General features: G+C 37.8%; 1 protein-coding gene across 7 annotated transcripts; it reads left to right on the top strand.

The window, feature by feature from the left end:
* The first annotated feature begins 132 nt into the window (after positions 1-132).
* zgc:113184 (uncharacterized protein LOC553745 homolog) lies at positions 133-11,704 on the top strand. 7 transcript variants are annotated; one of them, XM_063910252.1, is made up of 5 exons: positions 4,741-4,859; positions 6,849-6,937; positions 8,524-8,652; positions 10,174-10,541; positions 10,668-11,704. In XM_063910252.1, the coding sequence occupies exons 3-5, from the start codon at positions 8,541-8,543 to the stop codon at positions 10,818-10,820; spliced, it is 633 nt and encodes a 210-aa protein (XP_063766322.1). In that variant the 5' UTR covers positions 4,741-4,859; positions 6,849-6,937; positions 8,524-8,540; the 3' UTR covers positions 10,821-11,704. The 7 variants fall into 7 exon arrangements, with proteins under 7 accessions (XP_063766321.1, XP_063766322.1, XP_063766314.1 ...); XM_063910244.1 differs by having other exon boundaries at positions 4,744-4,859; positions 10,665-11,704; XM_063910245.1 differs by lacking the exon at positions 4,741-4,859 and adding an exon at positions 4,878-6,273 and having other exon boundaries at positions 10,665-11,704.
* The last annotated feature ends 1,442 nt before the right edge of the window (positions 11,705-13,146 follow it).

Raw genomic sequence — 13,146 nt, 5'->3', positions numbered from 1 at the left:
CACACACACACACACACACACACACACACACACACACACACACACACACACACACACAGGGGATGGGGGTTTGTTTACAGAGCACAACAGGTGGATCCAAGTCAAAAGGGGATATGAAGGCGCTGGTGAGCAAGGTCTGTGGGAGAGTGTAGAGTTGAGCTTCAAAAGAAATGGCAGGTAAGATAGATTGTCTTATTGGCCTGCTGCCACATGTATGGCACTGGATATCACACTTTATCCTCTGTAAAGGCCTCCTAGAGGGAGCTTTTGCATGCCTGAACAAAGTCAGTGCCAATCCATTAACTTTTGATATTTCACAAAAGTGAAAACTTTGTCTGGGAAAAGTTCATATATAACCAAAATTGTAGGGCGATACAGTCAACATTGTCCATATATTGTGGTATGCAAAGTAATAACATTTCCGTCTCTAGACCTGTGATGCTAGCACAGCAAAAGATAATCCAGTATAGTGCATAATAATTTACCATGCACAGGGGACATTTAAATGCAAAATAACTTTTAAATATATGATATACGACTGCTGAGATCTGAATCTGTTCCGAGAATAAAATATGCTGTGAGAAGAAATAGAAGAAACATCAATCAACAATCAAGTCATCAATTGTATGTATTGGTCTGTCTCAAAGATGTTGGTGTCTCTCTCTCTATACGTGTGTGTTTGTGTGTGTGTGTGTGTGTGTGTGTGTGTGTGTGTGTGTGTGTGTGTGTGTGTGTGTGTGTGTGTGTGTGTGTGTGTGTGTGTGTGTGTGTGTGTGTGTGTGTGTGTGTGTGTGAGAGCAACTGATTGCTGGAGAGGATATTGTTCCAGCGGGTGGAAAGCTAATAGGTTTGTTTGTGAGGATGCTGCACCTGTCGTTTATTGATGGATTGAGCTGTAAATAACTTTGTGAAGCCGTTGAGCGCTCTGTGGAGGCTTGTGTTTCCTTCTCCACTGTTCTTTTTCTTTAGTAAGTTTATATGCACAAGCATTTAGACGTAGCTACACATAACATTTGGCAGATTTTGTGGTTTTTTCTCCCAAACTTTTAAACACAATGCTTCAGAAAAAGGACAAAAATAAAGTCCATAAGAAGTCTGCATGACAACCTTTTTCTATTTTTCGTTTACCATGTACATGCAAATACACATTCATTTATACACGTCCTGTATATTGTGCAACAGTTCTTGTGTGTGTGGGTGTGCTGTCACATGTGGAAAACCCTCTGTGAGTGTATTTTTAGCAGGCCATTGTTGAGCACCTAGAAACCTCTGTAATTGGATCTTGCCTCTTTCACTAAAGGAGTCCGGTGATAAATGAGTTGGCAGACGTCATTGCTCATGGGATATCTGTGATAACTGTTAGCTCCACATCACTGTCTTAATATCGTAGTCTCTGCAGGATTAAATTCAAAAGTAAGGTGAGGCAAGTTGATTATATTTCCGTTAAAGGGCGAGGGTGCTCACTGGACATTTAGAGGGTGATGGATGATTTGTCCTTGGATAAAGGTAGGGTAGCCATACTTTTAAGAAGCATTTTTGTAGAAATTCTGCTATTATACCAATCAGCAATCAATAAATAAAAAAAAACAACAAGAAAACAAGTCATCAAATGACCTTCCTGCCTACCACTATTCTGATTCTGATTCAATAGCCATCTTTGTCGTTTCTGTTCATTAATGATAGCTGATTGCTCATGAGACATGAGGTAGTTGAATACGGTTGGCGATGACACTGTTGCGCTCACCCCAACGCTCTCTTGTTGACTTGTACTTGGATTTTTGGGGAGTGGTTTTGGTTGATACTTAAAGGGAGGGATTGAGATATTTTTCATTTGGATAGTGTCAAAATGTAGAAAACCTTTGTTGGTTTCTCCAAATGGGTCTACAGCAGTGGCCATAACATGCATCCAAGTTTACATTTTTAGAGAGATTTGAACTTTATAGAGAATATTTTTGCCTAAAAATGTGTTTGTATGTGCGCCTGTGTTTTGTATGTGCGTGTGTCAGTGCGTGTTTGTCTCACTATGTTGGAAACATCGCTCTGCTCAGCCGGAGAATATGAGAATGTTACAATTATAAAAAAAGATTGACAGGATGGATAGTGTTGCACTGGCAGATGACAGTTCCTGGCTGCATGCCTGGAATACATTCACAGCAAATCCCCCAGACACACACACACACACACACACACACACACACACACACACACACACACACACACACACACACACACACACACACACACACACACACACACACACACACACACACACACACACACACTCAAACCACGCCCTGTCCACAAGCCCCCCTCCTCTAACACCATCCCTTTGCACTTGATCCCTGTGTTGGGGCACTCTGAATGTGTGTGTGTGTGTGTGTGTGTGTGTGTGTGTGTGTGTGTGTGTGTGTGTTGTGTGTGTGTTTGTGTGTGTGTGTTTGTGTCCTGGGACAGAGGGGTTCAAGGTCAGAGCAAACACATGGTGCAAACTGGCAACTATTGCAGGCTGTTGGCATATAGTTCAACACAAACAATCCTTACTCACTTTGACTGCTAAACATGGATGAAGACGAAACCTCTTTAACTGTAATGCGTTTTGTAAACCTGTTAGATTTATAAATATTACGCTATGTAACATTTAATGAACAGTTATGGACACTAGCATCTCACTAAGAGCAGTGGAAGTATAAAAACATCACACATGACCTTGGAAACATGAAGAGCTGTTATAAATAGATTTCAATGTAGATTTTTACACATTGTACAAGCACGGGGGGAATGGTTCGTGTGATTTTCTTTGACATTATTTAACTTTTGTGCTTAGTATCATTTTGGTGTATCATTTTCTTTTCTTTATGATTAATATGTAATTAACAAAATCTTCATAAATGTTTTCCAGCATTAATTTGAGGCCTATAAATGCTCTCATGTATGCTAAATATGATGCTACACCCGAGTTCTAATCATCCGTTGCCAATTAAGTTGGTTCATGTTTATGCTGTATGTAGAAAAGTCCAGAAGCTTATAAACTTTTATCTTAAGGTTTAAAGTTTGTCGTCAATATCAAATAGAAATATTTTCTTCCTGTTTTAGTCCTGCTGTTCCCCAGCGAGTATGGTTACTTACCGTTGGAAATAAAGTACACTGACCTTCCTTATCCATACAAGGTTAGGAATTTAAAGAAGGCTGCAGGTAAAATCTGCCAAGATTCAGGACCCACTCCTTAAGATCTCACACGTCCCTTCTGCCATTGGCTTTTATATAACTTAATGCAATCTTTATATATTTATTCATCGTCTAATGGTTATGTGGTTACAGAGATAATATGGATCCTTGAGCTCTGAGTATCAAAATGTATTTTGTTTGTATTTGAGTCATTCAAAAAATTCAACGTTAAATGTACACTGGATTATAAAGTGTTTCCAAACAGTTGAAATCAATGCTCTGTCTTGAAGTTATACTGTACCAGGTTAAATGAGCATATAATGTCTAACAACACAACAAGATGATAATAAGAATGCAAATACTGCATATTAGCAGCTGTTTTCAGCTAAAAATAAGGCAAATTACACAAGTGGATCCTCCTTAGGAGAAGCACTTGACAAAGACACGACGCAGAGAGGTGAAGGCTGCCCATCCCTCTGTTACATAAGCAGTCTGAAGCAAAGGGAGCTGGCACCCCTCTTGGATCACAAGGGGCTGGCTGTGATCTCAGCTGTCAGGGTTTGACATTGAGGGAAAGAACTGCTGCTCCTCCTAAGTGGATGGATGGGTGGCATTGAATGTAGTCTGCCACCCACAGGACTCTGCTGACTTAATGTTAGTCTATTTTAAAATCCATATCAGCTACAGTCATCACATGACAGAACAACCACAATGCCACACAGGCTGTACAGTGAAGCAGGACTAACCATGACTAAATACTTTTATGTAGAGATCTCATCAAAGGGGCTCGAGGGCTTTGATTGAATTATTTACAGCATTACAGAATAAATAATTGTCAGTATTCAAAACAGGGTTACACAACACAATGCAGATGATGCTTTGTCCATTATGACACATAAAAAACTGGACATAACAGAACAAAAACAGGGGCAGTAGAAAACAAAAGCAATTTTTTTTGGGAATGATAATATGGATGGCAATCAGGATCAGGGTAAAATTGTCCATCAACTTTGGCGTTGGAGGAAAAAGTATCATGATGTGAACACAGTCGCAACAATCACTGACATTGAGCAATTCTGTTACTTACTAGTTGGACCAACACTTTTATTTTTTTTAAGAAGACCGACCCTAGAAAATGAGGTTGTAGCCAACCCTTACATTTTTTCCCCATACACTTTTTTCAGTAATGTCCAAAAAACAAGAAGCAGTTATTAAAAAACACCATTGAGTAGAATTCAGTAAAATCTAGAGGTGACATTGCAGATTGCAACTAAGTGATGACCTCAGCTCACCCCTCTCTTTTGTTTTCTGAACCTATAGTGGCCTTCAGGTACCACACAAAGGACCTCTCTAATACCAAAGTTTGGTTTGCCCACTGTAGAAACATGGCAGTGCATAATTGCAAACTGCAGTGACTTCCTATGTTGCTATAAAATGGTCAATCTATGTTAAGAAAACTCAACTATAAAGTTTCTGACGATTATACAACAATGAAAACATAGTTTGACAGGTTATTGTTTGATGCAGGTGAACTCCATAGGGTGATCTCGTGTCAAATAGAGACGTCACAATAGTAAAATGCCTAACTTGTCCAGCCCTGTCGGAGGGACTGTAGTTTATCCGCATCGTCATCATCAGTGGACCGCTGTGGTTGCGTCGGCACTTCCTGTTGGGAATGATCGATACTTTAAAGTGTAAGTAGCCTACATTTCACTTCTAAAAAATATATGATTCACAGGAGAAATTATTCTGTCATGATTTAAGACTCACAGCAGGAAAAGAAGCTACATGCAAAATGAATTTCGATTTGACTTCCGCATTTTTCGAGTGAAACTAAGCCAACAAGTTAAAGTGTGATTCTTCTTTTCCACGTCACAGAGACAATTATACAATTTTGCAATTCTTGTATATTAGAAATGTTAAAAGTCTAACGTTTTTATTCTGTTCATTGTTTTATGTCTTAAAAACATAAAATCAGTTATGGATAGTAACACAATACATTTACTCAAGTACTGTAAGAACAATTTTGAGTATTCTCAAATTAAGCCAATTTATTCTTCTACTCCACTACAATAAAAGAGCCAATATTGTACTTTTTACTCCAATTGATTTATTTATTTTGGCACTAGTTACTTTTCATAATGAGTACTTTTACTTTTGGTACTTTAAGTATATTATGATGCCGTTACTTTTACTTACAAAGAAGTACACATTTGAATGAAGTACTTTTACAACTTTTAAAGTGTATTGTACTTCTTCCACCACTGGCTAAAATACAATTCAACATAATACGTAATATTATAAAATTGACAAGGTTTATTATCTACACTGTGAGTAGCCTACCTTAACCTTTAGACTAACTGCTAATACATATATTTTACTTAAGAAAAGATGGATATTTTAGGTTAAAGCCATTGCGGTTGCTGCATATTTCATGGAATATTGTTGACACTATTTTACTTGTAGATGGTTTACTTATCCTGCATTTTACCTGCACACTTGCACTATTTCAATTGCACCTTTACTTGAAAAGTTACCAACTTTTTCTTTGTGTAAACAGTGTCACAGCTCTCTGTCAATCAGATGTATTTGTTTTTTTATTTTGTATTTTTAATATTTTAAGTTTTTTGTACGGTGCACTGTTGGATAAGCCTGGAGGACTTAGGCTACTATTTCCATTGCCAACAACTGTGCTGTAACTGCTTGCATATAACGATAAAGCCTTTTAATACTTGAAAAGTTCAAACCTGTTATGAATGCAGTATCTTGGATGGCAAATAGGAAACACTTTTTCCATTCTGCAGTAAAAATTACAAACAAAGAGGTAGCAAAACACATTTAACGTTGAACTCTGTTGAACACATATTTTAAAATCTTGATTAATAGAACAGTAGAAAAATAGAGCCTGATGCTTTCCTCTTAAATCAGAAGACTCTAATTTACAACAGTTTGAGTGAAGGCCGTAAATATGCTTTGTGTCCAGATTTTCATACTGACCTATTTCATACTACCAGGAAGTGTGAAGGAGAAGGAGGACGCTAATAACAATTGTATGAAATGACAAGGAGTCCTGAATTCTAGGATCAGTGGCAGGCGAGCTTAAAAGAGGTAGGGTAATTGTTACGGATAGTGCATTGTAGATTAGGTATGAGTGTTAGGTATGAGTTTACATCACTTTGCACAATTACACAGAGGCAGAAAAGGCAAGGCATTATGATTTTATTGGGAAGTACATTTATGGACTTACGTTTTTCTTTTTTAAATAGAGACATTTTTCACTGTGGACGTTTTTAAAAAATCTTAATATATGAAACAGTAGCCAAAAAAAGAGCCTGACTTTCCTCTTGCTTATATATAATCTACAGACACTCAGGTAACACGTTCTGAGTGAAGGCAAGGTTCCCTTTTTATATTATAATGCTTACACTTCCCTATTCTCAAGAGCTACTTCCTGATGCTTAACATTATCCAACACACTGTTTTGTTACATGAGTAAAGCATACTTTTCATTAGTCTTCTTGGGGAGAAACACACTTGACATTCACTCACTGTGGTTGGTAAGACTTCCTCTGGTAAATACATTTCACTGTCAGAAAGTTGTTGTGTTTGTGGTGCTTTACATATTTCTAGCTTTCAGTCTAGATTTGCATACTGAGACAGTGTCTCTTGCCTTGACAAATCAGGAAGCCTGTTTGATAAGAAGGAGGCTGAAAAACAACTGTCAAGAAATGACAAGGAGTCCTGGATTCAGTAACGGCTTATCTCATAAGGGGTAAGTTCAGTTTTAGTACTAAACAAGACAGTGCAGTCTATTTTAGAGTGTGAGTTTGAATCACTAGAGAGGCAGAAAAGGTAAGGTAGTATGGTTTCTATAATAAAATATTTTGCTTGGTATTGTATTGTACATATGGTAAATATCATTCAGAAATTGAGAAAGACATTTTAGACTTTAGTGCACATACAACACAAGGACAATTCTGACACAAATGTATATATCGTCGCTGTCCGATGAAACTCACGTACATCCAAAACGGTTACTTTTCAGGAAATGAAAAAAACACCCTAATTTCAAAGCAGTTAAACGTAGCATTGTCATACTTGGTACGTCATCTTTAATTATAATCGTAATATTGCCAGTGTGAAGGTATAGTTCACATTTTACCAAAATCTAGTTTAAATGGATATACGTGCATATTTTACAGTAACGGTGGTCGATACGCGTTCTTCCGATCATGAATGGGCAAGTCGCGTTTCATACTGACAGATGAATAGGCTACGCTAAGTTTATTAAATAGCCTAAGTCCAACCTAAGGCTATTTAATAAACTGAGCATAGCCTATTTATCTTGTCAGTATGAAAATCAGTGAACTGATTCATTGTCCCTTCATAATTATGTCTCCTGCTAACTATGGGATAATGAATCAGTACGCTAACAAGCTAGACAGAGGTTGTAACGAGACCTACCGTGCCAAAAAAACGAATTACGGTAGGTCTAACGTCACTCCTCCACTCCTAGACCTACGTCTCAGGCGACAAGGGGAAAACTTTTTCTAGCGATAAAGTTAGGCCCACTGTAAAGGAAAGCTATTGTCTCACCAGGCTATCATCAAAATGATATTTATTTGGCACTGTATTGCAGAAAAGAAAATGAAAAATGAAGCTGCCATTTCACTAAACTCCAGTTAGCCCGTTCCTGTTTATTCCTCTTTCTTCTTCAGGTGATTCAAGCACGACTAATTAGGCTCACTACTGCTACTACAGGTGGAATTATAAAATAGCAACTGTGGAGAGCTTAGTTATTATCTTACGTTCGTCAGCCAGAGATGACACAAGACAGCTGAGATGGCTCCACAGAGCGGGAGATACGCGGCGTGATTGACAGCTTTGACACCAAATGGATATACTTGAAAATCAGATGACATGATTTCACAACTTTTCATTGGTCACTTAGGTACATGACGCATACTGTATACGGAAATGAACCTGGACATTGTATCATATGTAATTCGTCACTAAACATTTGTAGTGTTTTTGTGCGATGCCCTCAGTATTTCAAAATGTGTAAGTTGGATATAGTGATTTTTCTCTTATAATGGTTCATTGATTTCAAGCAAATTTAAGGAAAAAACGGGTGGAAAAACAACAACTGCTCAACGTGCATAATGAAGTAGCCTTTATACAGGGCACTAAATGTTTTGATGCTTACAAGCCAAAATAAGACGGTGAACTTGGGAAATATTTTTTCACCCTGACATTAACACTATTATACCAGAGTACTGCTAAGGTGCTTGCACAGTAACACTTCTGTATTAGCCAATACTCTATGGAATTAAATTTCCCCTTTTTTAATATCTGCAGATCCATGAGCTGGTGAGATGGAGGAAGCTTACAGTGAACTGTACCAGCAGTTTCTCCACCTGAGGTCGCTTTGCCTGAGACAGGCAGCCCTGCTACATCAACTCACAACAGCATTGCAGAAACAGCAAGGTCCTTTTGAAGACTCATTTATTTCCAATGCTCATAATCATATCATAGCATTCATGGTGCAAGGCAAAATTCTGGTGGTTTTAAGTGAGTCTGTATGAGTTACTCAAAGTCAATTAATCACCTACATAATAGGCAGTGGACAAGCCTAAAGTTTGGAGTCAGACAGGGGTGCCAGCATGAAAGCTAATCACTGTACTGTTGCTGAAATCAACAGTACAGTGATAGCTGTGGTGGAGAGGAGGACTCTGAACAAACTGTTATCAATCATGGATAACCCCACTCACCCTCTCCATCTGCAGCTGGACAGACAGCGGAGCTCCTTCTTCAACAGACTGCTCCAGCTCCGCTGTCACAAGGACAGATACAGGAGAGCATTCCTGCCCACTGCCATAACCCTAAACAACAACTTTCTCTTCAGAATTCTCTGCTCCTTAGCCTCTCTGTTAACTGGAACACATCAGCCTCACACACTTTACATTGTACATTTATATTTTATTTAATATTCCATTCACTGCACTACTATGTATATAATATCCTGCTTTATATTTTGTTAACTCCAAGAGTGTTTACTTACAGTTTGCTGATTATTTATGTTCATATTCCAACTGTATATATATATATTTATAATACGGGTTTATTTTTTTTTCTATTTCTTCTTTATATTCCTACTTTAGAATTGTTTATTTCTTATTTTCATTTTATTTTCTACTGGTGCGATGACTTGTATTGTATTATGCTGCTTCAACACCAACATTTCCCAGTCTGGGATTAATAAAGTAATTCCTATCTTATCTTAAAATGTATTTTAGCAACCTAAAAGAAAGGTCCACTAGAAAAACGTTACCACTTTAACCGCATGCTATATTAAGAATATTTGCACCCGTTGACATTTGTTGTGTGACAGCTACAGGGAACTGCAGACATTATCTTTGCTCTCACCAAAGCCACCAGACGCTATTTAAATAAAAAACTGTAATTTCACCTCGCAGAACAAAGGCGGTTGTTGATCTACCGCTGCCTCAATTAATCAGATTCAAAAATCAGAATCAGTTTTATTACAATAGGTAATAAATAAGTAGGTTTACACATAAGAGGAATTTGCTTTGGTATAACAGGTGCATACAGAGACACAGAAAGTAGAATAAGTAAATAAATAGAAATAGAACACTTAGCAAAGACTATTGTAACTAATTTGTGTAATTTTTACACAAAATATAATTATGTAGGAAACTGAGAACAGTAAAATGTAACAAAATGTAACTGCATTTATTAGTTTGTGTTACACACACAGTACCACAAGTAAATTAGCAACCCTCATGTAATGCAAGGTGAAATTTTACAGTTAACAGCAGTACATTGCTTTATTTTTGGAGTGGTAACTTCTGCCGTTTTTTTCAAACTTTGGGCTTCCTGACCGCTATTTACTCTAGGGTTTACAAAGGCTATAGATAAACACTTTAAACAAACCAACTTCAAAACATCAAAACTAAACCTTCAACATCTAAAACTCTCTGTCTGCAGGTGCCACTGTTCCTAATGGAGACTTAAGTGATTTGATGTCCATCCCTATCCAGTGTACCCAAGAAATCCCTGCATATTTCAACAAGAAGTGTCAAACCTCTACATCATGCAACCCTGTAGGACATTGTGGTGTTGTTGGCCTCACTAAAGACCTGGGGACCTTTTACGATGTCCTAGCTGAAGATATATCTAAGCTCAATGTGGACGTCCCTCATCAGACAGGAAAGGCAGCCGGGAAGTCTGTGCAATTGGTTGCACCCCTGTCAAGCCTTGATATCCCGAGATTGCAAGAGGCCTCTCCTCATGTCTCAAATGATCTGGGGCACACAGGTCATCGTAGTGGAGACAGGACAATGCACACAGTGGGGGTAAGTCTCTTCACTGGACAACAATCCCACCTGTGTTGGCCCAGGATCCTCAAACCTGACATTGTATTTTTAGCATGTTCTTCCTCAACAAACTCCATGTCTTGTCCTCTCTGTTTATGTCAGAAGACTGCGACAGGAGGCCCCTCCTTGGTTGGAGACATGCTGATGTCAGACGTGGTGCTGCAGTCTCATGTTTGTGAGTTCTGCCAAGCGGTTTTCCCCGGGGACACAGCTACCAGAGGAGAGTTCCTTCGACATCTGTACACCCACGTCACCTAGACTCAACTGATCTGTCTTCTTTTCCTGACATGGGTGTGTCTTTATCATTTAGCAACAAGAGCGACACCAATGCCAACATGCCTGCATTCTTCCAAATAGCCAACAAAAGTCTCCAGTGGTTCCAAAGGAAAATCAGCCTACTTCTATTTTTCCCAATGAACCTTTTAATGACGAGTGGATTCAAGTCTTCTTCAATATGTGATTTTGTAAATTTTGGTCCGTTGCTAATAGGGCATGTCCGCTGTTGGTGTTGTCTTAGAACTTTATATCTTTCAAAAAAAATGTTCCGTCTGGAATTGATTGCCTAAGAATGTTGTGTACAGTGTTGGTTGCTTTTTATCTCAACCCTCTCTTGTCACTTCTTGTTGAAAATGGTAAAAAAAAAAAAAAAAACTGGTGCCAATATCAAGGCTTCAAGTTGAGTCCACCTTTTACGTAGGCCTACAATGCGGTGTGTAAATAATAAAATATGGTAGGCAGAAATAATCTTAACATTCTCTTTACTCTACAATAGTTTCCTCTTGAAACCACTACTTATTGACTGAGATCTAATAATCATTTAAAGGCATCTTTACTTTGTGAACAGTGACTGTTACTCTGCTCAGAAACTTTAATGTTGTCCATAATTGAACCGAAAAATGCAAACTTGTGATACTATAATGTACGTAGTTATAATGTTTAGATAAAAGAAACAATGCTCTACATAATGAGGTGAATAGATACTCCACACTGATGTCTTGCTTTTAAATATAAAAGGAAATACATCACTTAAATAAATGGTGATTGGTGATGTTCAGGCAGACTGGAATTCTTTCCACTTTTCAATCTGAAACCCTAATATTACTGTAGCTCTTTGACCAAAAATAAACGGATCGACAAAGTTATTTTGTCTTGTTATTGTGTGTAATTAATTAGTTAAAAATATGTTCAACAAAGGTGGTTTTTGATAGAGAGACACAGCTTTGAGTATGTGATCTTAAGTAACTGTTTGAAAAGGAGATTATATCTGTGTTGAAGACCGAAATAGCTTCCTTTCCACATGTTGGAGAATCTACTGCCACGTTTCTTACATCATCGTCTCACATTGCTGTTGTTGCTAACCTGTTATGAAACGGTTGAAATGGGTTCAGTACTCACTGACCAGTGATTATTGTACACTTCCAGTGAGGGAAATAAGTATTTGATCCCCTACCGATGTTGTTAAAAGAACTGAACAGTCTATACTTTTAATGGTAGGTTTATTTTAACAGTGAGAGACAGAATATCAAAAAGAAAATCCAGAAATGTACATTAAAAAAAAAGATATAAATTGATTTGCATTTAATTGTTTAATTTGCAGACACACTTTTTCAAATATCCTTATTAATATTTTCCACATTTGCATGCACTGGGGGAATTTGAATGCTCATCTGAAAGATCCTAAAATAATTCAAGATGTGTTAGCAGATAATAAACCTCCTAATTTCCTTAATAGCCTTCCTGTCGCTCTTAGTGTTTGCTGTGAGGCATTAAACTGATAATTTGTCTGCTGCTTTGCTCTGTGTTCATGGGCTAAGAATAGACTCAAAGATTAAACTCCCTGATTATTGTTGCTGACAGCTGATTGATGATGACAGCTGCATTCATCTGCTGCTGCGTTAACTGTGGCTCACATAATCAGAAGAAAGGATCATTTATCTGGTATAATCAAATATAAAAATCAGTTTTTTAAATAAAGTTCACCTTTAACATCTAATCAAAGGTGTATTTAACATTGGTCCATTGATGGAGGACTGTAATTAATTAAGACTCTACAGTAGCCCACTGAAACAGAACTGTAGACATATAGCCATGCTCAGCGGTGCTTCAAACTAGCATCTTAATCACTTGACATTAAGACTTTGCATTTGCTGTTTTGCGTTCCGGTCACACATCACGTACACAACTTCCCATGTCGTAATCACAACCTCACAAGATCCATTTTAAAGCAGGCACATTTCACGACAATCCATCCTATCGAGATTTCATTTAAAAAACACACGGTTGTGCAGGAGGAAAAGTCAGTGGCCAAAGTTTGCCTAAAATCCTAAAAGGATTAGTAGGCCTATTTAAAAATGTCATGGCAATAAATGAATTGTTGGGAAATTTTAGTCTGGACCAAAGTATTAAATTATTTGAGGTGGCATGATGTTTGTTTGTCTTTATCTTCTCTGTCTGACAATAGAGAGAGTTGCTGTGGGTTTGTGTGAATGAGCCCTGATTACATTGGTGGTACAGGTGAGTCATGCCATATCCAAGCTCAGCGCAGAGCGTCAGTGCAACAAACAAGATGATAGCAGAGGTGTTG

Source organism: Eleginops maclovinus, chromosome 20 (genome assembly GCF_036324505.1).
Source record: "Eleginops maclovinus isolate JMC-PN-2008 ecotype Puerto Natales chromosome 20, JC_Emac_rtc_rv5, whole genome shotgun sequence".
Classification (NCBI taxonomy): Eukaryota; Metazoa; Chordata; class Actinopteri; order Perciformes; family Eleginopidae; genus Eleginops; species Eleginops maclovinus.
Note: the sequence above shows the minus strand (reverse complement) of the source record. Positions and strands in the feature narration are given on the sequence as shown.